The sequence below is a fragment of the Neurospora crassa genome, linkage group III, assembly GCF_000182925.2.
Source record: "Neurospora crassa OR74A linkage group III, whole genome shotgun sequence".
NCBI classification, from domain to species: domain Eukaryota; kingdom Fungi; phylum Ascomycota; class Sordariomycetes; order Sordariales; family Sordariaceae; genus Neurospora; species Neurospora crassa.
In genome coordinates, this window is record NC_026503.1 from 4,953,544 (window position 1) to 4,974,349 (window position 20,806).

At 52.5% G+C, this 20,806-nt stretch overlaps 8 protein-coding genes and 1 non-coding gene across 10 annotated transcripts; 5 read left to right on the forward strand and 4 right to left on the reverse strand.

Annotated features, from left to right (window-relative positions):
- Positions 1 to 738: 738 nt before the first annotated feature.
- On the forward strand, positions 739 to 4,368 carry NCU08551 (histone-lysine N-methyltransferase set-9). Its single transcript, XM_957940.2, has 2 exons — positions 739 to 1,823; positions 1,925 to 4,368. Exons 1-2 carry the CDS (start codon positions 1,722 to 1,724, stop codon positions 4,154 to 4,156), a joined length of 2,334 nt encoding a protein of 777 aa, XP_963033.2. The 5' UTR covers positions 739 to 1,721; the 3' UTR covers positions 4,157 to 4,368.
- A 463-nt stretch (positions 4,369 to 4,831) lies between these two features.
- On the forward strand, positions 4,832 to 6,898 carry NCU08550. Of its 2 annotated transcripts, XM_011395658.1 has the most exons (4): positions 4,832 to 5,040; positions 5,199 to 5,566; positions 5,640 to 6,075; positions 6,165 to 6,864. In XM_011395658.1, the coding sequence occupies exons 2-4, from the start codon at positions 5,240 to 5,242 to the stop codon at positions 6,263 to 6,265; spliced, it is 864 nt and encodes a 287-aa protein (XP_011393960.1). In that variant the 5' UTR covers positions 4,832 to 5,040; positions 5,199 to 5,239; the 3' UTR covers positions 6,266 to 6,864. The 2 variants fall into 2 exon arrangements, with proteins under 2 accessions (XP_011393960.1, XP_011393959.1); XM_011395657.1 differs by having other exon boundaries at positions 4,832 to 5,566; positions 6,165 to 6,898.
- Positions 6,899 to 7,076: 178 nt separating this feature from the next.
- NCU15249 lies at positions 7,077 to 7,150 on the forward strand. The gene has a single exon. It is a non-coding gene; the product is annotated as a tRNA-Asn (tRNA).
- A 750-nt stretch (positions 7,151 to 7,900) lies between these two features.
- Positions 7,901 to 9,343, reverse strand: NCU08549 (UDP-galactose 4-epimerase). The gene has a single exon (XM_957938.3). It carries the CDS (start codon positions 9,090 to 9,092, stop codon positions 8,235 to 8,237), a length of 858 nt encoding a protein of 285 aa, XP_963031.1. The 5' UTR covers positions 9,093 to 9,343; the 3' UTR covers positions 7,901 to 8,234.
- Positions 9,344 to 10,064: 721 nt separating this feature from the next.
- Positions 10,065 to 10,880, forward strand: NCU16710 (hypothetical protein; the record flags this gene model as incomplete). Its single annotated transcript, XM_011395771.1, has 1 exon — positions 10,065 to 10,880. One exon carries the CDS (start codon positions 10,065 to 10,067, stop codon positions 10,596 to 10,598), a length of 534 nt encoding a protein of 177 aa, XP_011394073.1. The 3' UTR covers positions 10,599 to 10,880.
- A 284-nt stretch (positions 10,881 to 11,164) lies between these two features.
- On the reverse strand, positions 11,165 to 12,351 carry NCU08548 (hypothetical protein; the record flags this gene model as incomplete). The annotated part of the gene is made up of 3 exons (XM_957937.3): positions 11,165 to 11,212; positions 11,278 to 11,687; positions 11,931 to 12,351. The coding sequence occupies 3 exons, from the start codon at positions 12,349 to 12,351 to the stop codon at positions 11,165 to 11,167; spliced, it is 879 nt and encodes a 292-aa protein (XP_963030.3).
- Positions 12,352 to 13,548: 1,197 nt separating this feature from the next.
- Positions 13,549 to 14,934, reverse strand: NCU08547 (hypothetical protein; the record flags this gene model as incomplete). Its single annotated transcript, XM_957936.1, has 1 exon — positions 13,549 to 14,934. The coding sequence occupies one exon, from the start codon at positions 14,932 to 14,934 to the stop codon at positions 13,549 to 13,551; it is 1,386 nt and encodes a 461-aa protein (XP_963029.1).
- Positions 14,935 to 15,751: 817 nt separating this feature from the next.
- NCU08546 (hypothetical protein) lies at positions 15,752 to 16,739 on the forward strand (the record flags this gene model as incomplete). The annotated part of the gene is made up of 2 exons (XM_957935.1): positions 15,752 to 16,033; positions 16,218 to 16,739. 2 exons carry the CDS (start codon positions 15,752 to 15,754, stop codon positions 16,737 to 16,739), a joined length of 804 nt encoding a protein of 267 aa, XP_963028.1.
- A 908-nt stretch (positions 16,740 to 17,647) lies between these two features.
- On the reverse strand, positions 17,648 to 19,359 carry NCU08545 (hypothetical protein; the record flags this gene model as incomplete). The annotated part of the gene is made up of 2 exons (XM_957934.2): positions 17,971 to 19,359; positions 17,648 to 17,875 (listed from the first exon to the last, which is right to left on the reverse strand). The coding sequence occupies exons 1-2, from the start codon at positions 19,345 to 19,347 to the stop codon at positions 17,648 to 17,650; spliced, it is 1,605 nt and encodes a 534-aa protein (XP_963027.2). The 5' UTR covers positions 19,348 to 19,359.
- Positions 19,360 to 20,806: the final 1,447 nt, after the last annotated feature.

Here is a 20,806-nt window from a genome sequence, read left to right on the forward strand (position 1 = left end):
CCAAAACTTGGACGAAGAGTGTGGAGCCAGTCGGGAGGGGTGTCTCATGCATGCTCTTTACATAGCTGCTTTTTTGACTACACTAACGCTTTCGGGAAGTAGCTGTAGTTGAAGCTCTGAAAGTGTGAGAGTCTGAGGCATCAGCAACAGAACATGTGAGGACTCAATGACCGTAGTTGATGTTAAGAAGAGTTTAACAATGAGCACATTTTATGAGAAGTCATTATTGGACAATGAACTGTTGAATCGTCTGTATTTGTCAAGGAAGATAATGAGTGCGGCCATTCTGGACACAATCAGACAGCTAGCCCGGGCATGTACCATCTCAAGTCAGCTTGCAAACAGCTTGTCATAGTATCTCTACCCGACGACTCCAGAGGCAAGTTAGACAGCGATATACATACAGTACCCATCTCTGAAAGCGTACCCCAGATGATCGTTGAGACTCAAGTCGTCCATTGCTAGCAACATCCCCATCTGGTTAGAAACATTCCATCAGCCCTGACCCAAACCACCAATGACAACCTCGGCGCAACCAAGCTCCAGCCAGGATGGTGTCTCCCACTCTCCCCCAAGTCCCCGCTCCCCCGTCGGCTGATTCTCCAATTGTGTCTTTCGGAATTTGGCTAGACCACCGCTACCACGGCAACAGGTGGGATCGTGAAAAGAGGAGTAAAGAGGCGAAGATTTGCAATGCCGGGCCCCCTTTTGTTTTGTTTCTGCTCGTCCCCTTTTTCCCTGTTCTCCAATCGATTTGAGCAGTTTTACCTTGAGCTTCAGCTTATTCTCACCTCAGCTTCACTGCCACCAAACGGTTTGTTGCTGTTCTTCCTGTTACAGCTCCAGGTAAAATAGCAAGGCCCTCAAACAAGGCTATTGCCTCATATCCCTGCAGCCAAAAGCAAGAAGCCCGCACCACCTTGCAGTTTCCTCGCACTTTCACACTTGAGTTCAGGAATTCATAGACAGACAACAAGTACAAGAATACATATGACGGCAACCCGCCTCGCCGGACCACTCCAACTCCATTTCCCCCCGAGTCCGACCAACCACCAACAAGACTCGGACCGCAAAAGGACCCTCACCCAAGCTTGACCTCCATCCCCAGTCATTCCCACTCAGCTCTTCAGCTTTCTCAAGGGTTCGGCCGCCCGCCCGCCCTTCTTTGCAACCTCATTCGCGACCACGTCCTTGTCCTCCCGTCAACCACCACCCACAACAACAACAAGTCTGTCCCTTTCGATCAAAGCTGCAGCTTCAGCTTGAATTTCAATACTTTGTGACCTTGGCTGTCACCACTACCACCACCACCATCACTTGACTGCGCCTGTCATTGTCAGCCACTGTCGAGTCGCATTGGCTGCACTTGGCTTCGTTGCAGACACACATCGTGAGACCTGAGGCCGAGAGAGTGCACTATTCATTCACTTTGCGGTCAGCTTCAGCTCTCAATTGCTGACGGAAACAAGAGTGTGCCTTTGTTCGCTCCTTCGCCGATTCGACACTTACAGTATTGATCTGACCACTTCCTTTGGCGCATATCGCATCCGCTCTTTCTGTTTGCAGACGTCGACCGGGAATTGCCTTTTCCCCTCCTCACTCAACCAACACCACATCATTATTTTAACAAACCAACAAACCGAGAACTTTCAACACGCTTTGATTCATCCGCGGACACAAACACTGTCCTTGTCGCAGCAGTCGGTGGCCGACCTTGCACCATGACGAAACCCCAGGGTACGGGTGGGAAGAAGAAGAACCAGTTGACGCTCGCTCAGCTGGCTGCCTACGATGATATCTTGACGGACGCGCTCGTTGACCATGTGAGTATTTTGCGGTGTCCGTGTTTGTGATCGGATTTTTGGTGGTTGCTGGCTGCTGTGCGCATGCGAACTGATCACTAACCTGGCTCCCTCCAATGCAGGCGTATTACTGGACCACCATTCCCAAGAACCGCACATCCTACCACCCATCTAGAGGCATCAAGGAGGAGGAGATTACGAAAATCATCCAGAACCACCTGATCGTCGATCCCGACATTGCGACCGCCGAAGAGAAACTGCTTGCCACCGACGGACTCAAGAGGTTCTGCAACACGCTCAAGACCCCCCGAGAACAAAATGACTTCAAAGCGCACCTCCGCCGATACATGTCCATCTACCTCCCCGACTGCCCCTTTGAGGTCAACGCGACCAACCGCTACACCATTGTCACGTACGAGGCCAGCATCACGGCCCGCCGCTTCATTCAGCGCAACGAGACCATCAAGTATCTGGCTGGCATTCAGGTGGTGATCACGCCCGAGGAGGAATTGGAAATGTCGTTGCGCAAAAAGGACTTTAGTCTGATTGTGAGCAGCCGGAGCAAGTCCACCAGCTTGTTCATGGGCCCGGCGCGGTTTGCCAACCATGACTGCAATGCCAATGCCAGGCTCATTACCAGAGGGCAGGCAGGCATCGAGATCATTGCGTGCAGGAACATTGAGGTGGGCGAGGAGATTACGGTGACGTACAGCGAGAGCTACTTTGGCGAGAACAACTGCGACTGCTTGTGTGCGACGTGTGAGAGCAACCTGAGGAACGGCTGGAGGCCGGTGGACGGAGAAGCGGCGGTCCAGAAGAGTATCGAGGACGAGCAGCCGACCGAGTCATCAACGCCTTATTCATTCCGGAGGAAGAGGCGATATGGGAGTACCGCTCTTCAGGCTTCGCGCACTCCTTCAGTAACGCCCGACATGCGCCCGCGCGTTCTGCGCAAGTCACAGAGCCAGATGATGCTGGGTGAGAGGACATCGACCACGGATTCGGCTGCTCAGGGAGCAGGAGCAGATGGTCAGAGCCGCAAGCGAGCGTTGGAAATGGGTACGCCCCCTTTTACGCCCACCAAGAAGCAAAAGACCACGCAGTATCCGGTTGTCCCGATTGCTCTTTCGACAGCGCCCTCTAGAGGAAGTTCGGACAATGAGACGAGCAAAAGTCCTCTCTCGTTCAGCACGACCAATGATAACGTTACGGACGCCACATCCCAGGGCAGTGAAAGCCCGGGACCCATCATTCTCTCACCAGAACCCACTCCTATTAAACAGGCGATAGGTCTGTTGAAGCAGGAAGAGGGCGTCAACGAGGTGGCCGTTCAGCAGGTCCCGGAAGCGTTCACTCCGCCACCTAGTCAGCCAACAGAGGAAGAGCCGCCGATGGTTCGCCCTGCATTTGAGCGTTTGGCTGCGCGAGATAGGATGAGCATAGCCAACCTCATTTCAGGCCCCTCGAGTCCCGCTCCGCCTGTGGTTTTCTCGGTAGCAGAGGTGACAACGCATAGGCCAAAGCCTCAGACTCTGCAACTTCAAAAGACAGATCAGACAGCTACAATCAGCACTTTACAGACGGTTACAGCGGCCGTACAAAAGGAGGCCCCGGTTGTCAAGACCGAGAGCCCCATCAAGCCCACCGTTGGCCAAGTCGAGAAAATCACACAAGTTCAAACTACAACAAAATCATGCACCCCATCGAAACCCAAGGCGCAAGCCGCCGCCTTGCCACAACACCACATGCCCGTATCAACAGCGCCCCGCGGTCGCGTTCCCCATGATTATACCCTCACGCCCCTCCTGCTCTCTGAGCCCGAAACGGCGTGGATCATGTGCACCCACTGCGCCTCGGCCTTTGTCCAAAAGAACGCCTATCTGACCAAGTCCACCTGCCCCCGGTGCGAGCGACACTCCAAGCTGTACGGCTACATGTGGCCCAAGACGGAGAAATATGGGCCCAACGACAAGGAGGAGCGCATCCTGGATCATAGAATGATCAATCGGTTCCTGACTGCAGAGGAGGAGGCGAGAGCGAGAGGGAGGGTTTATTGGAGAGAGAGGATGGGGAGCAAAGGCAAGCAGGGTTCTTCGGCCCCTTCTACCAAGGGAACTCCTGCTGGGGAAAAGAATGAGCAGTCAGCAAAGCAGGAGCAGAGTCAAGGACAATACGTCCAGGAACGGTTCGCTGTTCGCAAAAAGGTCAAGGTCCAGGTTAGAAGTACGGTGCCGACGCCTGTGATTATGACGAAGAAGGACGAGGTGGCGGAGGCGGCTGCGTTGGGATTGAGGCGGAGTGGAAGGGCGAGGAGGGTCAGTGCCAAGCTTGCTGATTGTGAGTTGGACTTTTGATGGCAATGATCATGGATGGGTATGGCGATATGAGAGATGGGTAATGGGTTTTTTGACTGCGATGGACAATGTGGGTGCAGTCGACGGGATGGATGGAAAGATGAAAGCCAGCGCTTGGTGGTAATCGTAGGGCGATGAATTAGAAATATATGGGTAACAGCATATTTAGCGTAGGCGTCAATTGAGCTGTGTTCGAGCAGGCCATACTCTACACGGAACATGTTGACACCATTGTGAAATGTTGACCGTGGAATTGTTGTCGCCGATGTTTCCAGCGAGCACTCATCTCCAGAGCATCTCCAGAGCATCTCCAGAATACTTACCTTTCCGGACTCAATGCACAGACCACTTCCGTATCAGTACAGTACGTACATTTCTTGCCGTTCTCGTGGTCTGAAACTTTCGAAAACAGCTGGAGCATCGACGGTTGCGGATGGAAAGAACTGAGACTGTCTCATCCCAATCGGGGGAAGCTTTCTCAAGCTCAGCTCGAGCTCCCGCAAGCGTTGGATGTTCTCAGTATTTCTTCTCTGCTACCCTCAGCTTCACCAATTGTGTAGGAAATTGAAATGGTACGGTTGTACGTAACGCCAGTGTAACCAATTACAACTCAAGCTTGGATAGCATTGGACCTGCAGCTACAGTACCTACCTAAGTACTCCACAGACGACACAAACTGGGAGCGCGACGGAGACTGAACTGTCAAAGCTTCCCCTTCCCCGTCCAACCACCCATTTTTACCAGCTGCCTCTCGTGTCTCTGCCATCTGCCCGTCCGGTCCAACATCTCGTTTTCTCCCCACAACGGAGCTGGAGTGCGTCGCTATCTATTGGCTTGTCTTCTCTCTTATTTCCAATTCATCGTAAGTTCTGATACGCAGCATAGTACGTATTGTTTACCATTGTGATAGCTTGTGGGTGTTGCATCGCGCGCCTAGTCCCAAAATCCACACTCCCCCACACACACACACCCTCGACGCGCGCGCGCAAGGTCAACCGGCAGTCCCAAACTGACATCTTTCTCACCACCCTCTCTCTCTTAGATTTATATCCTTAACGGCACCTCCCGTATCGTTAGCCCACCATGTCTGAGAGCTTCAACGAAGACATCATCGAGGACTCTCCCGCCGCTCCCTCTGGCGATGTCGAGATGACCGAGGGTGGTGGTGTTGCCGAGGGCGCCAGCGCGGAGGACGCGCCCGCCAACAAGGACGAGCTCCCCTTTGCTGAGGAGTCGGCCGACTCGCCCCCTCCTCCTCGCGTCACCTTCCTGCAGTACCTTTCGAGCCCCATCGTCACCTTGATCGTCGGCACCGGAGACCAGGAGACCGTCCTCACGGCCCATCAGTCCCTCCTCGTCCAGAGCCCCTGGTTCGCCGAGGCCTGCGCCGACTTTACCGATGATGGCAGCGTATGTTTTCCCATACCCTGAGTCGGACAGACAGTCTCAAGCTAACCAAGTGGAATGAATTGATGCAAACTAGCCCCGCCAGATCGAGCTCCCTAACGACGACATCGACGCCATGGGCTGCTTCCTCGAGTTTTTGTATACAGGCGACTACTTCCCCAAAAAGGTTCCCGGCCAGCGCGCGCTCGAGAAGGACCCGTCGATCCCCGAGGTCGACCTGACGGGCGAGCAGCTGCTCAAGCACGCGCGCGTCTACACGATTGCCGAGAAGTTCGGGCTCACCAACCTCAAGAACCTGGCCTCGTCCAAGATCCACTGCGTCAACTCGACGGCCAAGGGCGAGATTGCGTACGCGCGCTACGTGTACGAGTTCACGTCCAAGGACGACACCACCATTCGCGCGCCCGTGGCCAACTTTTGGGCGACGCGGTCGCATACCCTCCGCGCCGAGGCCGAGGACGAGTTCAGGAACTTGTGCTTGGAGTTTCCCCAGTTCGGTTACGATGTGCTTAGTACGTTCTTTTTTCTTTTCTTGTCTGGATATTTTGGTGGTGGTGGTGGTGGTGGGTGGGATGATGAAAGCTGACAAAGAAAATCACAGCCCGCGTCCTCGACGAAAAGCTCAAGCGCGAGCGCAACGAAAAGATGCACCCTGGTACCGGCAGCGCTCGCAAGCGCCCCAGACACAGCAGCCAGGCTTAAGCGGCGACGCGAATCATCATCATCATCATCATCATCTGAAGCGTGGAATCTACTATCGATATCATCAGCCAGGTGGTGGACATCAGTTGGGAGGACACCATTTGGTGGGTGGACATTACGTGGTGGTGGTGGTAGGAGGACGACGCGTAGGAGAGAATCTGAACGAGGGCGGAAGAAGACCGAAAAAATGGTTTGGTTTCTCATCACAACAGACAGACAGACAGACAGACAGACAGACACACACGAAAACGAAGTTTGGTCGCCGCGACAAAGGAAATTCGCAATGGAGGCGGCGGCGTTGGCGTTGGCGCAGACAGGGGAACAATCGAACAAACAAGCCGATATCAGAAGAGAATATATCATATCAATCAACCACCACCAGCTTTTTTTTCGTTCAATCATTCCATTGTTATCTCAGCTATCTTGTGTCTACCGCAGATGGTACCTACCTTACTCAGGAAACAAGGGGTTCTGTTTGTGGTCACTTCTCGGTGGATCGCGTCGAATCTCGTTGCTAAGGTGGTTCGTTCACTCTCATCGCCGCATTGTATTATATATATACTTCGTTACCAAAAGTGAAAAGGGGAAATGGCATATACCATGCACATGCTCTGCTGGTCTCGTTCTTTTTGCCATTCTTAATTCTTTACATATACACTCAAAATTCGCGTGACGACTGCCCCCCCCCCTCCTCATCATCATCATCATCATGCGGGTTATGGGCAAAGTTTTCCATGTGGGGACGCGTAATTCCAAGGCTTAATAAACCCACTATCAGAATCGTCAAAATCAAGGTTAGACCATCTATCCATCCCTCGTGGCGCAATTGGCTAGCGCGTCAGACTGTTAATCTGGAGGCTGTAAGTTCGATCCTTACCGAGGGAGTGTGATTCTTTTTTTTTTCCTTCCCCTTTCGCAATATTTTTGCAAATGCTATTTGCTTGCTCACTTTTTTTTTTTTTTTCTCGTTATAAGAGATTTCGAATATTTTCATTTCTTTCTTTTTTTTTTTTTTTTTGAATCAACATAACCGGGCTAGTGAAATTAATCGGGAGAGTAACTACCTACGTACTTGAAGTAGAACAACATTACGACTGGGAGTGCACGCACGATACTCGTGTCTTTGCACTGCACTGCACTGGGTTATATGGAAAAACACTCAGCTTTCCATGATACAACCTTAACTCTTGTGGGCCAGAAATACCTAGGCCACATCGAAAGTCTCGCAGATTATAGGTACTTACCTATACCCGCTCGGTACACCCGACGGGAGAAGTTTTTTCCATCTCAAAAAAAGGGAAAGAAGGGATACATACATACATACCATGATGCCAAAAGTCGGGATATCTTTTCTCTCTTGAATTACCTACTGTCCACAGCCGTCATTCCTTATTAATATCTGCACACAATATCTTCACAGTGTTGTACCTGGCTTCAAGAAAGGCAGACACGGAAACTGGGCCTCCAAAGGGGTTCCGAATTGGCACCAAAGCTGCTTTTCGAGACTTACAACAAAGTAATGATTATTATTTTTTATTTTTATTTTTTTTTTCCTGCAACTCTTATCCCGAAACGGACTGGCACAGCGAATGTAAAATGATGATGCCATACGAATATGTAGCGATGCTCGGGTTGCTCGAGTAGCTTGATTGGGTCATCAAGTGGTTAAAAACAACAGGACGGAACTCTACGAGTTCACAGAGGCCAAGTCAGCTGCCAACCGCTGGGGGGAAAGATGGATGAGCAGGACTAGTTTGCAATCAATTGAATTGGTGGCCTTGCCTACCTTCAGCATAACAGCCAAAATGTTAACCATGAAAGTCGAATGCCGCCGGCGGTTCACGATCACTCAGCGGAAATACAACCCAACCATCGTAAATGACAAAGCTTTGAGCCATCGCCGAGCTGACAGAAATGTCAAATATCATTATTCATAAATGCATCATCACAACTTGCTCCCCAACGGCAGTCACTCCTTCTCCTCGTGCTTCCACCCCAGCACCCGCTCAATCTTTTCCACACTCCAGAAGCCCTTGTTCCCGGACATATCCCCCTTGATCTTTGTGCCCGGCCAATACTTCTTGACCAGCTCCTCATTGCTCAGCTTGGCATCCTCGCCCACCACACACCTCTCGGGACTAACCACGTTGAAAATCTCGGCTCCCTCAAACTTATCCGCGTTCTGCACCGCCGCCAAACACGCCCTCGCCGTTGCCTGCGGATGCACCCACCCCCAAAGCTGCTTGACGGCCTTTTCGTTGTTCCCCGCATAATCCTCCTCCACCTCCTTCTTGGGCGCCACCTGGTGAATCCTCAAGCACGCAATCTTCATGCCGGGGAACCACCTCGCGATCGTCCTGGCCTGCATCTCGGCCTCCTCCTTGGCGAGCGCGTACGCGTCCGTCGGCTTCTGGGTGATTTCCTCGTCAATCGGGAAGTAATCAAATTCCAGCGGCTGGTTCGAGTAGACGAGGCCGATGGCGTTGACGGACGAAGCATAGCAGAACTTTTGGATGCCCAGCTCGGCGGCGGCGCGCATGCCGTTGAAGGCGGCACAGACGTTGTTGGAGTGCACTTTGTGGTCGTCCTTGTCGACGGGGTCGGGGATGGCGGCCAGGTGGATGACGGCGTCGCACCCCTCAAAGGCTTTCAGAACGGCGTCGTAGTCGCTGGCGGCGTCGGCGGTGCGCATTTCGGTCTTGGGGGTGGACGGGTCGGGGTCTTGTGGGGTGCGGTTGATTTGTACGGTTGCGTGGCCTTGGTTGGCGCAGAGGCGGACGACTTCTTGGCCTACGGTGCCGCGGGCTCCGGTGATGGCGATCTTCATGGTGGAGGAGAGAAGACGGGGGGGTTATTTTGGTGTAGTTTGGTGTGGTGACTGTGAATTGGGTTATGATGTGTGGTGTGGTGTTTGTTGATGGAGGTCTAGAATTAGTAGTGGTTTCGAAGACGGAGAGGAAGAAGGCTTTATGGGCCATTTTTAGGAGAAAGGGCGTATGACGTTTACGTGGGGCTCACATCATCCATCGAGATGGGGACAACTTAACGAATTCACAGGAGGATTTGTTCCTGTCGAGCTGCAATGACCGTTGAATTGGGCAAGAATGGCTCGAAAGAGGAACCGACGTGTAAACATTGGTGACATCATCGATGTTGGACAACCCCACTCGTGATGGCGGGTTAAGTATTTGGAAAAGAACACTGAGTGCCGTGGCTTCAAACGTCACATCAAAGACGGAAAACAATGTTTATTAATCAATTCCAAATGTCTCCAAAGACCCTTGGGGCACGTCCAGCTTGAATGACTATCAATCAAGGGGGTTCGAGGGAGGCTGCGGATTGAAGACTGAGCACAGTGTGAGGTTTGTAGACAACAATCTTCCGACCCCTCCCACGACATGGCCATCAAGGTTCTCACCACTGCACTCGGACTCCAATCGATGCGGCCAACAACTGGAAAGCGCAATCTTCGCATCAAAACGAAACACTGAAGCAAGCGCCGAGGTCAACTTCAGCAATGGCGAGCCTCATCACCAAGTATTGGGCGTGTTTCCCGCCTCAACTCGTGACGGAACCAGGCGACTGCCCATCCCTCCTCGACTTGCAACAATTACGTATACTTGCCTTGTTCACTTGCATTCCGGGCCTCTTTTCCCCTTCCAGAACTTGATAAGTACTTGCCTTGACTTGCCTTGTCAGGTGCTTGCTGATTTATGCCGAGTACTCAGATCTCAATAACGCAACCCAACGAACAGCGACCAGGACCGCAACCGTACCGTTCATCGAACCAACGACAAACATGTCGCCGACCTGTCACGCGTGCGGCCAGCCCCTCGGCCAGATCAGAGCTCCCCTTCTCAATCTCATCCCGCCGTCAGAAGACGCCCTCACAACGGAAAAGAAGAAAGAGATCAAGTTAAACGAGACGGCAAAAGTCCACAACACGATCGGCCCAGGGCTGCCCACGATGCTTGGAACCCTACTTGACTACGTTCAAGATTGGATTCCTGGCTACCGCTTTGTCAAGAGAGTGCTCAACAACTTTTACCGAAAGACAAGTCCTACGACGGCTCTTGCGATTTCTCCGGTTCATACGGTTGCATCCTCTGACCCCATCGAGCAAAAGCGAAAAAGGCCGAAACACAAGAAAAAGACCAGAAATACTCCGACAAAACCCGTTCAAGGAAAACCCCCCAAGTCCAAGCTGCCAGTGCCGGCCTCGACCTCCGAACAAACCTGCCGTAGGTGTCATCAAGTCTTCAGATCGAGAAAGGAACTGTTCATGCACCTCAACGCCTGTCGGACTTCCTCAGGATCAGCGTCGGTCGCATAGGAATGGAACAGCTTGTGAGATTCCATTGATAGCTGGAGCAAAGGGTCGGGGTTCTGGTACAATGACTAGGGCCACCTATCCTTCTGGGCTCAGGACCATTGCTCAGAATTGGGGAGGACAAACTCGATGATCAGACAAAGGTTGTATCTATTTCTGCCGATGCCGAAGGAATGACTGAATTGAAGGAGGGGAATGGCATTACGTGTAGTGATGGCGCATGTTATAATGGGACCAGAGTACACGGAGCAACGGAGGATGAGGAGCGAACTACATTTCAGCCGAGATATGGCCTGGCATTGTTGGTGAACACTAGCCGGTATACACAGTCACTGGTTCGGTTCAGGCGGTGATCTAGCAGAGGGCATGTTCATTACCGCAGCAGAGGTACAAACAAGTTCATCAATTTCTATTTTACTTCTAGCTTCCGTATTGAATGGTCACGCTTCTAACCTCCCCGTTCTGGCCCCCTTTCAGTTTCTGTTCCCGTTACCTGCCCAGCCCCAGCCCCAGCTCCCCCTCCACCTCCTCCAGATCCTCCCCCTCCTCCCCCAATCACAACCCCAGCATCACCACCAGAACTCAAACTCAAACTCAACCTTGAACCGGAACTCGAACTTGGATCCACACCCGTAGTCATTGCACTATTACCATCTGCCCAATAACTATCAGGTAAACCTACCGAAACGACGGGGGGCGCTACGTTGTTACTTGGTCCTGGTCCTGGTCCACCTCTACCTGTACCTGTACCGCGACCTGCAGCGGCAGCAGCAGCAGCAGCAGCAGCCATGGCTCGTTGAGTGTAGATGGAGTAGGATGGGGGGGCTATTGCTGTTGCTCTTTCACTTGCGGTTTCCCCTGGCCTTCTGCCGCCGTTGGAACTGTAATTAGGGTTGTTGACGCCATTGACGCCGTTGACGACATTAGAGGAGCCACGAGAGCCACGAGGGCTGTGACCGCCCTGAGATCCATGAACGCCATTGACCCCATTCGTAGAGCCATCCGAAAAACCAGCATATCCGCTGTACGCAATAACTCCATGACCTCTACCCCTAGCGATTCCACGTGATGATCGGCCATGGTGCGTTGAACCTGAGCCGTACAGGTGGTTTATGGGGGGGTAGTTATTGTAGTAATGTCCACTATCCCCACCATTGCTACCAGGGGGTGAACCAAGGGATGAACCATTATGTGTGCTGTGCCCACCTCTGGGAGTCGCTCTGGCACCTCTTATGTTCCCATTCATCATTATCCTGCCTCTTGCTCTACTTCTAGCACTATCATAACCTCTACCTCTACTGCTTCCTCTAGCATAATCGCTACTGCTCCCCCTACTTCTGGTAGGCGACATCGGTTGCAAGGCAGGTGACCCCAGACTTAAGGGACTGGGACTGGGCCCAGTGATTACCGGACCGTGTGGGATGGGTGTCAGAGGGGAGTTGGCGTTGCGCGTGGTGGTGGTTGTGGTGGTGGTTACTAGGATGCCGCCTAGAGTGCTGGTGCCGGTGGCGTTGTTGGTGGCGTTGTTGGTGCCGTTGGTGGTGCCGTTGGTGGTATTGGTGGTGGTAGAAGAGGTGGTGAAGGGGTCGTTGGGGCTACTAGAAGTGAACAAGTTTGAGGTGGATGAGGAGGATGAGGAGGGGGGAGGAGGGGGGTTACCGTTTGTGCCGTTGGTACCGTTGGTACGCCTTCGAGAGACGGAAGAGAGGCATTGGTCGTGATCGGTTGCGGTGGTGTAGGTCCGGGAGGGGGCCATTTTTAGCTTTTACCTATTGGTTTGAGGTCGGGTAGATGGGAAGGGGAGTGATGGTGTAATGGGGGAGTTACCTAACCGTGGTAGTGATGAAGGACTGGAGTGTTCAGGAGGAAGGATGAATTGCTGCTTGATGTTGGTGGAGGTAAAGTAGCTGTCCTTTTAAGCCTCACTGATACACATGCTATCACTTGCTGTTGTTACATTTGGAGATGGAGGAGTCACTACCACTTGTGAGTCAAATCAAAATGCGGTTTGTATTGAGAACGTATTCACAAGAATCAGGGAGAGCATTCACTGTTGGATGACCGTCACATTCCACCTTCAGCCTTATCCTGCTTCCAATTTCTCTTCTCTATTCCCTTCCCAAGCCCAGTGAGAGTGACCGCCTTTTACAATGAAAAATGACGGGCCCAAATTACAAACCAGACGACTGCCGTTTTATCGCCTCCATTACCACTCCAGACTCAAGAGGCAGGCTTCCGGGGGATTGGGAGTGATTGTGAGTGATTGGGGATTGATAGGTTGTGGAATGAGGTTTGGCAGGAGGACATGTTTTCCTTTTTGACTAATACTTTGCTCCAAGAAACCTGTTGCTGGGGCGTTTGAAGACAGAGATGACACTGAATAGGGATCATTTAGTGGCTTGTCAGTGTTCGTTTGATCAGCGCGATGAGACTGTGGAGGGCAGTTAGGTCTTTCCTCATCTGATGTGTCCCCTTATCAATACAGTACTCGTCACGAAACTTCCCTCCAGTATCTTTCACTGACATTGCCGGCCGCAAGTGTCCCCGTTTTGCAAGTTTCTCCGGTCCGCGGCGTCCGCCTTCCCCTCCAACTGCGCTCCATATCCTTCTCCTTTCATGTTTTCAATCCAGACACCCAATCGTATTTTCCTGCTAACGGCTTCGCTTGAGCCGAACACGACCGACCCGCGCCATTCTCGCTCCTCACGACGTCCTCCTCAACCTATCAAAGATGCCCGTCGTCTAGATCTCTGGTTCATCTTCCGTGGTTCACCCGCAAACATTCTCCCAAGCCGGAGTTCCAATTGCGCGACGAGCAAGACCTTGCGAGACTCCGCGCTCAAATATTTTCCTCCATGAGACCTCGACCGTTCAAACTCCGAAGAGATAAAGAAACCCTGACGTGACCGACGAGCGACCACGAACGACCACGAGCGCCGATAGATCCAGCCAACTAGGTCCCAAAACACCACTTCAGTTTTGACACTCTGCGCCGCCCAAGATCCGCGAATTTCGAGCAGGGTACAGTAACTGGCGGCGTCGAGTGCCTGGGGACAGGCGGAGCCAACACCGCCCGCTTGAGCCCGAAGCGCGGTTGCCTAACCGGGCAGTGGAAGGCGTTGAGATTTCGAACCTGGATGGCCTTGGCGCGGCGGAGGACGACCGTATTTGCGGCTGAATTCGCGACGATCAAGGCTTTGGAATCGGGCTCCTCCGGAATGGGCGGTAGTCTGTGAAAGCTGTGCTGGGTGAGGACCTTTAGCTTTGCCGACTTGGTCAGAGTTGGAGGTTCGGGACATGGCAGAGGCCGCATAGGCTGGATTGCTGACTCCTTTTTACGGACGACGGAAGGCTGTAGTTTTGCTGCGTGGTACGACCCGCGGTGATGGTTGATGGTGTTGGCCATGGGGGTGACTGTGTGGCTGGCTTCACTGTTGCCGTTGATGGCCTGAATCATGGACCGGACTCGACCCTTTGCGGCAGGGAGATCCCGACGGACTTTGGTCGCCGAATGCGAGAATGGGCGTGTGTTGGAGTGAGAGAAGAGCAGGTGAGTTGTTGCTTGCTTTGCATGTCGTGGTTGTTCTGGCTTCTTGGGTTCGATGCTGGTGGGTAGAACTTCGACTTGGTCACTGATGTCCACCGGGCGATGCTCTCCTTGATTGTCGAGGGCCTCCAACATGCGACTAACCTGACACTGCGCGGTCTGGTACTCCTCACGTATTTGCCGACATTCCTCTATCGCCTCCTTGATCTCCGACTTGAACAGGATCCAATCCTTTGTGGCGTCTGCGGTAACCATATCGACCTTATCGGGCTCCGCGCCATGCTTGATCTCGTCGATGCAGCGATTCTGGAAAACGACTATCAGCAACTCTTCGATGTCGGCAGAGTTATCGTTTTTTCCACCCCTCGGCAAGAACCATTGGATCATTAGCTGCTCGGGGTCATCCTTGGACTTGTTGGCATCCAACTTCTCCACATACACCATCAACAAATCGAGGGTATTGGCAAAGTTATGGCCCCTTCCACTTACCGGTACAGAGATTCGAAGCCCTGGCTGTTGGTGGTATTGATCTATTTCAAGAACCTCGCTCTTCCGCTGCGCCCCTTTACCCTGGCCCCTTAATTTACGGCAACGACCGCAGACGCCTCGCTCGACTTCGTTCGCGTGTTGCGGCTGCTCGCTACAAGCGAAGCGGCTCTTGATGTATATCTTGCCATCGCTATCAATATCCGACTGGGCGCTATCATTATTGGTGGGCGCCGGATTGCATATAAACCGGCGGAACTCTATGTGCCCACAGGCCTCGTACAACTTCGTCCTGTCGAAGCACATCTTCAATGGGAGGACGGGGGACACTCACGAAGTTTTGCTGACACAGAAGAGATGGCTTGAGATGGGTGCTATCAGAAATATGATTGCAAGATGTGTGGTTGTGGAATATCACTGCTGGCGTGCGTGAACGAGTCCGGCTCGGATGATGATATGTGATGATGGAAGATAAGAGGAGGGTCAAGTCTATTTCGATGCTCAATACGGTATATCTAAGGCACTCCAGGTCGACTGTCGCCTGGTGGTGACCGTGGACTATTCCATGAGGGTAAACATATGGTTGCCATCGTTACGGTGTTGCCGCTCTCTGCGATGAACAATATCACTGTTCAGAACCTGGATGGCCGCCGACGTCAACATGGCAACGACAACTGACAGTATATACCAGAAGACCGACTTTATTCGGCGACTTTCGATAGCGACGGACCGAGGACTTCAGCATGAATAAAATGGCATCCTTACGATTCATCCACCCTGCATCAACATCACAACACGGCACCCAAAGCAGCGTCCACCAACACATTCATATCAGCGAGAACTGCTTTCCATTCGACCAAACTTGTCAAGACCGTCAAACCAAACACCAACAAGCCATTGTCAAGCTTTGCGCTTCGGTTTGCGCCTCCTAGCCGACATGTGTACATTCACCAGAACAGCATTCAGGATGTGTGGCCACACAGAATGCCGCGGCGCTCGCTGCAGTCCACCCATCCTCCACGAGAACAACAGACATGAGCTCTGCAGAAAGACCCCAATATATCTCCAGTGTACGAAGCAAGGAATCTGCACACAATGCCGGACGAAGAACTGGGAGGCGAGCATGGCTAAAAGTAGCAAGACGCCGGATGCAAAGGAGCAACATGGCAACAAGGGTACGCGGTCTGGCCTAGCAGTCGGCTCCAAGAGCGAGGTTTTCCATCACATTCATCTTCCGAGAGTCAACAAAGAGGAGCTCGATAACAAGTCCAAGAACTCGGAAATAAGCAAAGAGAGGAGGGCTTTACATGGTCCGAGGGCCTTTCCGGGATCGCCTTCAACCATCAAAGAGAGCTGGACTCTCAGCGCTGTCACCAAGCCTGTGTCAAGAGACAACGAGAGAAGAGTGGGACTGCGTAGACCGAGGGACTTGCCGACAGCTCATCACACCACCAGAGAGGACTGGAAATTCTTGACTGTTACCACTTCTGCGCGTAGAGGCGACGGAAGAAGGTTGCGCCTACGTCAACCGAATTCCTTACCGACATTACACCCAGCTCTCGGTAGCTTTGATACTCGCGGACAAACAGCCTGCGCACCTCTCGTCCTCCAGGAAGTCGATAAACATACAAATCGAAAGGTCCAGGAAGCAACTGGAGAGCAGTTCTTCCACCGGCTCCAAGATGCAATACCTCTCCTGCCGATGTCCTATAAGCCGATCCTCACCGGTCGACACCCGCTGCACCGCCCGTTGCCGCCAATCCCAGACGAAAACGGTTCCAAGCCAGATACGGACGACCAACCACCTCCGGTCCCACCGCACGTTGTGCTCCATCGAAGGAAAGCCATCACTTTGCACGCGTACGATGAATTGGACTCACCAACCGAACGATGCACATCGGCCACGGAGGCTCCGGCAGGCACCTATCTCGGCCGAGAAACATTGTATTCCGGCTGGTAACCTGCGAGATGTGATACTGTTTGTAGCTCAGTCACGGATCAATACCCGGCATCCTAACAAATGGCCCGGCCTGGTTTTGAACGTTGCCGCATGTCGTGAGGGTGATGGAGGCGAGAGTGGGAGTGTGGCAGCGCTTCGACCGGGTTTGTGAACAGCGACCACGGTGGGTGTAATAGGGACGTGGATTTGTCATGGCAGGAGTAGAGAAAGAGAAGTATTAAATACTGAAATGGAAAGGGCGGAGCATGGGGGCCGGGGTGGAATTCAAGAGATCATGGGAAGGATCGTGTACGGGATTGCTGGCATCTGCAAGGCACGAGGGAAGGGTTCACACAACATCTGCACGTCGATCCAGGTGTCATGGTGGAATTTACAACCAAGTTCGGCAATAAACACAGTTAACGGACATTTGGGAGCTTGATCTCCGCTATGATACCCAAAACAAATACACGTTGACCGCGTGATTGACACCACAGACGACTCTCTGGCCGTGCTGGCACATACTCACAGCAATGCAAGTTTCCCAATTTTTTTTTAATAATCTCCTTGTTCCTATTTTACAGTTCCTTTTTTCTTTTTTCACAGATGTTACAATAATGGTTACACAACTCGCGTGTCTCCCCCATTTTCGGCAGCCCGCGATCCCGGAACGACCGCCCTCCTACAAACAACCCAATCCTCTCTCCCTTCCGAGTCCCTTCCTGCTCTTTATAACCAACCCTCAAGTTCTCCCCTCTTTATTCCTCATATTATTCCCCTCAATTAGTCCAAACCCGCTCCAACAACCTCCACCCCTCTCTTTTCCACTTCTCCTCCCTTTTCAACCTAGCGCAACCACCTTCATGTTCCCGTCCCTCTTCACCAAAACTCTTCATGTTATTATTCCCCGACCCCGACACCGACACCGACCCTGACGAAGGTCTTCTCGCATCACAATCCCCCGCCATTGACAACGACATGCTCCGCGACATGCTCCTCCGCATCCTCACCCGCGGTCTGCGTTTCAACGGACACGGTTCCTCAGGGATGGGCGTAAGCGGACGAAGCTTGAGTTTGTTTTTAAAGTTGGAGACGGAGCGGTGGTAGGTTGGTCTGCTTGGGGGTCTGTTGGCGCTTGAGTTTGGAGGATATGGATGAGGATGAGGAGAGGGGGGGATGCAGAAGGAGGGTTTGGTGGGGGTTGTTGTTGTTGGTGATGGTGATGTCGGTGTTGGGGGGAATGTAGGGGTTGTGGGGGATAATGTGGATGAAGAAGAAGGTGATGAAGGTGATAAGGGGGATCGCAGACTGGGTCGTACAACATGGATGGCGCGGGCGTCGGTGGGGAGGAGAGGAAGCGGTTTATGTTTTTTTGTATTTGTTCTGGTTGTTGTTGTCTTAACTGAAGATGGGGTGGGTTCATGTTTGAGACTTTGGAGGACAAAGGATTGAGGGCTTTTGGTTATGGGATCCAAAGAAAAGGCGGTCTTGGTGGGAAGCTGTTGTTGTCTTTTGGAAGGAGGAGGAGGAGGGTTGAGACTAGCAGCTGCCGGCTTTGGTGGTGGTGGTGCAGGGATGTTGAAAGTGACTGCTATGGGACTGGGTGTCCTGCTGTTGTTGTCGTCGCTGTCGCTGTTGTCGATGACGATGTCCTCGTGATGAAGGTGGTGTCGCTGCTCTCGGACGTTCATGTTGTTGTTGTTGATCACTTGGGGCTTGTGGCTGTTGACGGTCAAAACCCGATAATGGAAGGGCGGTTCATCACCAGAGAAACAGGGGAGCGGACCTTTTGAAGAGGAGTTGCCATGCTGCAACTGTCTAAAGTGTGGCCCGGATTCGCGCCCGCCGGCTGCGATGGACTCGTTGTCCCATGTTTTGGTGGTGCCGGTTTCTGTTTGGACTTCTTCATCATCATCCTTTTCGCCGGTTGCAGTTGCAGTTGTGAAGCCCGAGGCAAGTTGGCGTTCCAGATCGCGAATCCTGTCGAGAGCGGCTTGGATCTTTTGTTCTTGTTGGCGAAAGATCTTTTCGGTGTTGGCGAGGCGCTGGGCGAGTTCGGCGTCGGATTCTTGCTTGCTATCGTCGCGGATTGACCAGTGGGAGTGAGAGAAGTAGTCGTCGGCAATGGGGTTGATTTTCTTCTCTTGTGTCGTTGGTGGGCTGAGAGGGGGTGGTGGTGTGTTGAGTTTCTCCTCGGTGGGTAAGTGGAGGAAAGTGTGGTGCGTAGAGGTAGAGGCCGAGGTAGGTTGAATCTCAACTTGTAGGGGTACGTCCTTCTTCGGGTTGGGCATATCCTCTGCTTTCTTCGTGCTGCCGAACTTGGTGGCGAGTCCAGCGACAAAACCCCCCTTCTTTTCGTCGTCCTTCCGGATCGGCGCGCTGAAACGGATTTCCTCGACGTGGGTGGTGGTCTTCTCCGCCCGTTCGGTCTTCTTCTCCTCTGTCTGGTGGAAGCTGAAAGCACGTCTGGGTCTCGCCGCTTCTACCTTCGGCTCCTTCTGTGCTGTGAGGTCCTCCACTTCCTTGGCAGGCCGCTTCGTGTTGGTGGTGGTGGCCTCCTTCTTGGTTTCAATCCAGCTTGGTCTTTCGAGCTTTTGCTTCTCAGCCTTTGTGCCCTTCTCTTCCTTCTTGGAATTGACCGATGCTGTAGTGGGTTGGGCCTCTTGCCAAGTCACCGACCCATCCGGGTTGATAACCTTTTCCCATCGAATGATTCCGGTTCCGAGGACCTCTCTCCTCCGCGGCATGCCCGTGAAGACCAATCCTCCGCCACGACCCATCGCGAAGGCCCGGATGACCGTGGGTTGCCGGGATTGTTTTTGTTGTTGTATAGTTGTAAAGGAATGTGTTATTGTGTTGTTGTTGGTGTTTTGTTGTTGTTGTTGGGTATATGGTCGACAGTTATCTTCATGGTGGCAAACAAAGTAGTATGGTCGCCGGTATGACTGCCTCTGTGACGGTCGTCTTTTCTGTCGCTATCATGTTCTCGTTGTCCCTGTCGTGGTGCTTGGTGATGGCATTCCTCCTGTTGTTCGGCGCCCGTGTGGTGGTGGTAGTTGCAGCAGCAGTAGCAGTAGCAGTAGCAGTAGCAGTAGCAGTAGCAAGTCTGATGGTTGGCATTGCACCGGCAGCAGCTCGAGACATGAGGTGATCAGCGGGAATATGTAGGGCTGCCGGACCGGAGATAACGGGCAGGCATAGGGGGCATGTACACATTTGTAGGGCGAGATCATGAAATGGGGACGGGCCAGGTGTAATATAACGACAGGCGAGATATTTTGGGAGGCTGAGGGGACGTCTACCGAGTTACCGAGATCACGGTCGGGATAAGCGAGCGGGAAGCCGGGAGCCAAAAATAGAGGAGACTGGAAGCGGAAATGTCCCCTGTCGATCCGGCCAATTTGCCTGATCAATAGTACGGGGAACGGCGGCATAGCAACACATCCTCCAGTTCTTGACATGTGGGGGGGGTTCGATGGCTGCTTCCATGGGTTGTGGAAAGTTCCATGTCGGTGTGGGGAGGTGGACGGTTGGAGTCGTCGATCGATCTTTTTGGAAGTTCGGTAGGTATTTGGGCAAATCACCGCGTCGACAACGATAGAAGGTTTAACCGAAAGAGGACGATGAGGTGATTTCTTGAGTGATACGATTTCTGCATTAGGATCATTACTCATCAAAGAGCCATCTTACGATTCGTCAGAAATGAAGAGTGTCTGTCAAAGTCCAACGGCTCGCTTACATCAAGATAGCAGATCCTCACAACGAAAGGCCTTCTTCTTCTTCAGCTAGGTACCTAGGTAGGTAAGTAACAACACGGCGATGGTTGGACTCCCACAACGCATTGACTTTTCTGAAACCCGTTTCACACTATCAAGAGGACTTGCAGAATATCTAACTTTACTCAGTCTAGTCCATATTACTCTGGAGGTGTTGCCAGTGTTTGGAGTCGGGTCCTGGACCTGGTGAGAAACCAACTTTTTTTGTGGGAAGCGAGACCGATAAGGCAACTGAAGTCAGGGGAAAAACACAGTGCGATTCCAGACCCACCATGCAATTTCGGCCACAGTACGCTAGAGAGATGGGCCTCTTGAAAGAACATGATTTCCGCAAATGGAATAGAATACTTAATCCATGATACACATTGGGGAAAAGCCCGTACCCACCCTTAGTTACTAGTGTACGGGGCGCAACAACAATGCGGACGACGACGACGACATCCACTTTGACTTCCACTTGGGT

What these genes read in the sequence shown, in the direction of transcription:
- NCU08551 (XM_957940.2), top strand. Translation starts at nt 1,722, where the DNA reads ATGACGAAACCCCAGGGTACGGGTGGGAAGAAGAAGAACCAGTTGACG. An exon ending in CGGACGCGCTCGTTGACCAT is followed by an intron (nt 1,824 to 1,924) that starts GTGAGTATTTTG and finishes CCTCCAATGCAG; the next exon opens with GCGTATTACTGGACCACCAT.
- NCU08550 (XM_011395657.1), top strand. Translation starts at nt 5,240, where the DNA reads ATGTCTGAGAGCTTCAACGAAGACATCATCGAGGACTCTCCCGCCGCT. An exon ending in ACTTTACCGATGATGGCAGC is followed by an intron (nt 5,567 to 5,639) that starts GTATGTTTTCCC and finishes GATGCAAACTAG; the next exon opens with CCCCGCCAGATCGAGCTCCC. An exon ending in GTTCGGTTACGATGTGCTTA is followed by an intron (nt 6,076 to 6,164) that starts GTACGTTCTTTT and finishes AGAAAATCACAG; the next exon opens with CCCGCGTCCTCGACGAAAAG.
- NCU08549 (XM_957938.3), bottom strand. Translation starts at nt 9,092, where the DNA reads ATGAAGATCGCCATCACCGGAGCCCGCGGCACCGTAGGCCAAGAAGTC.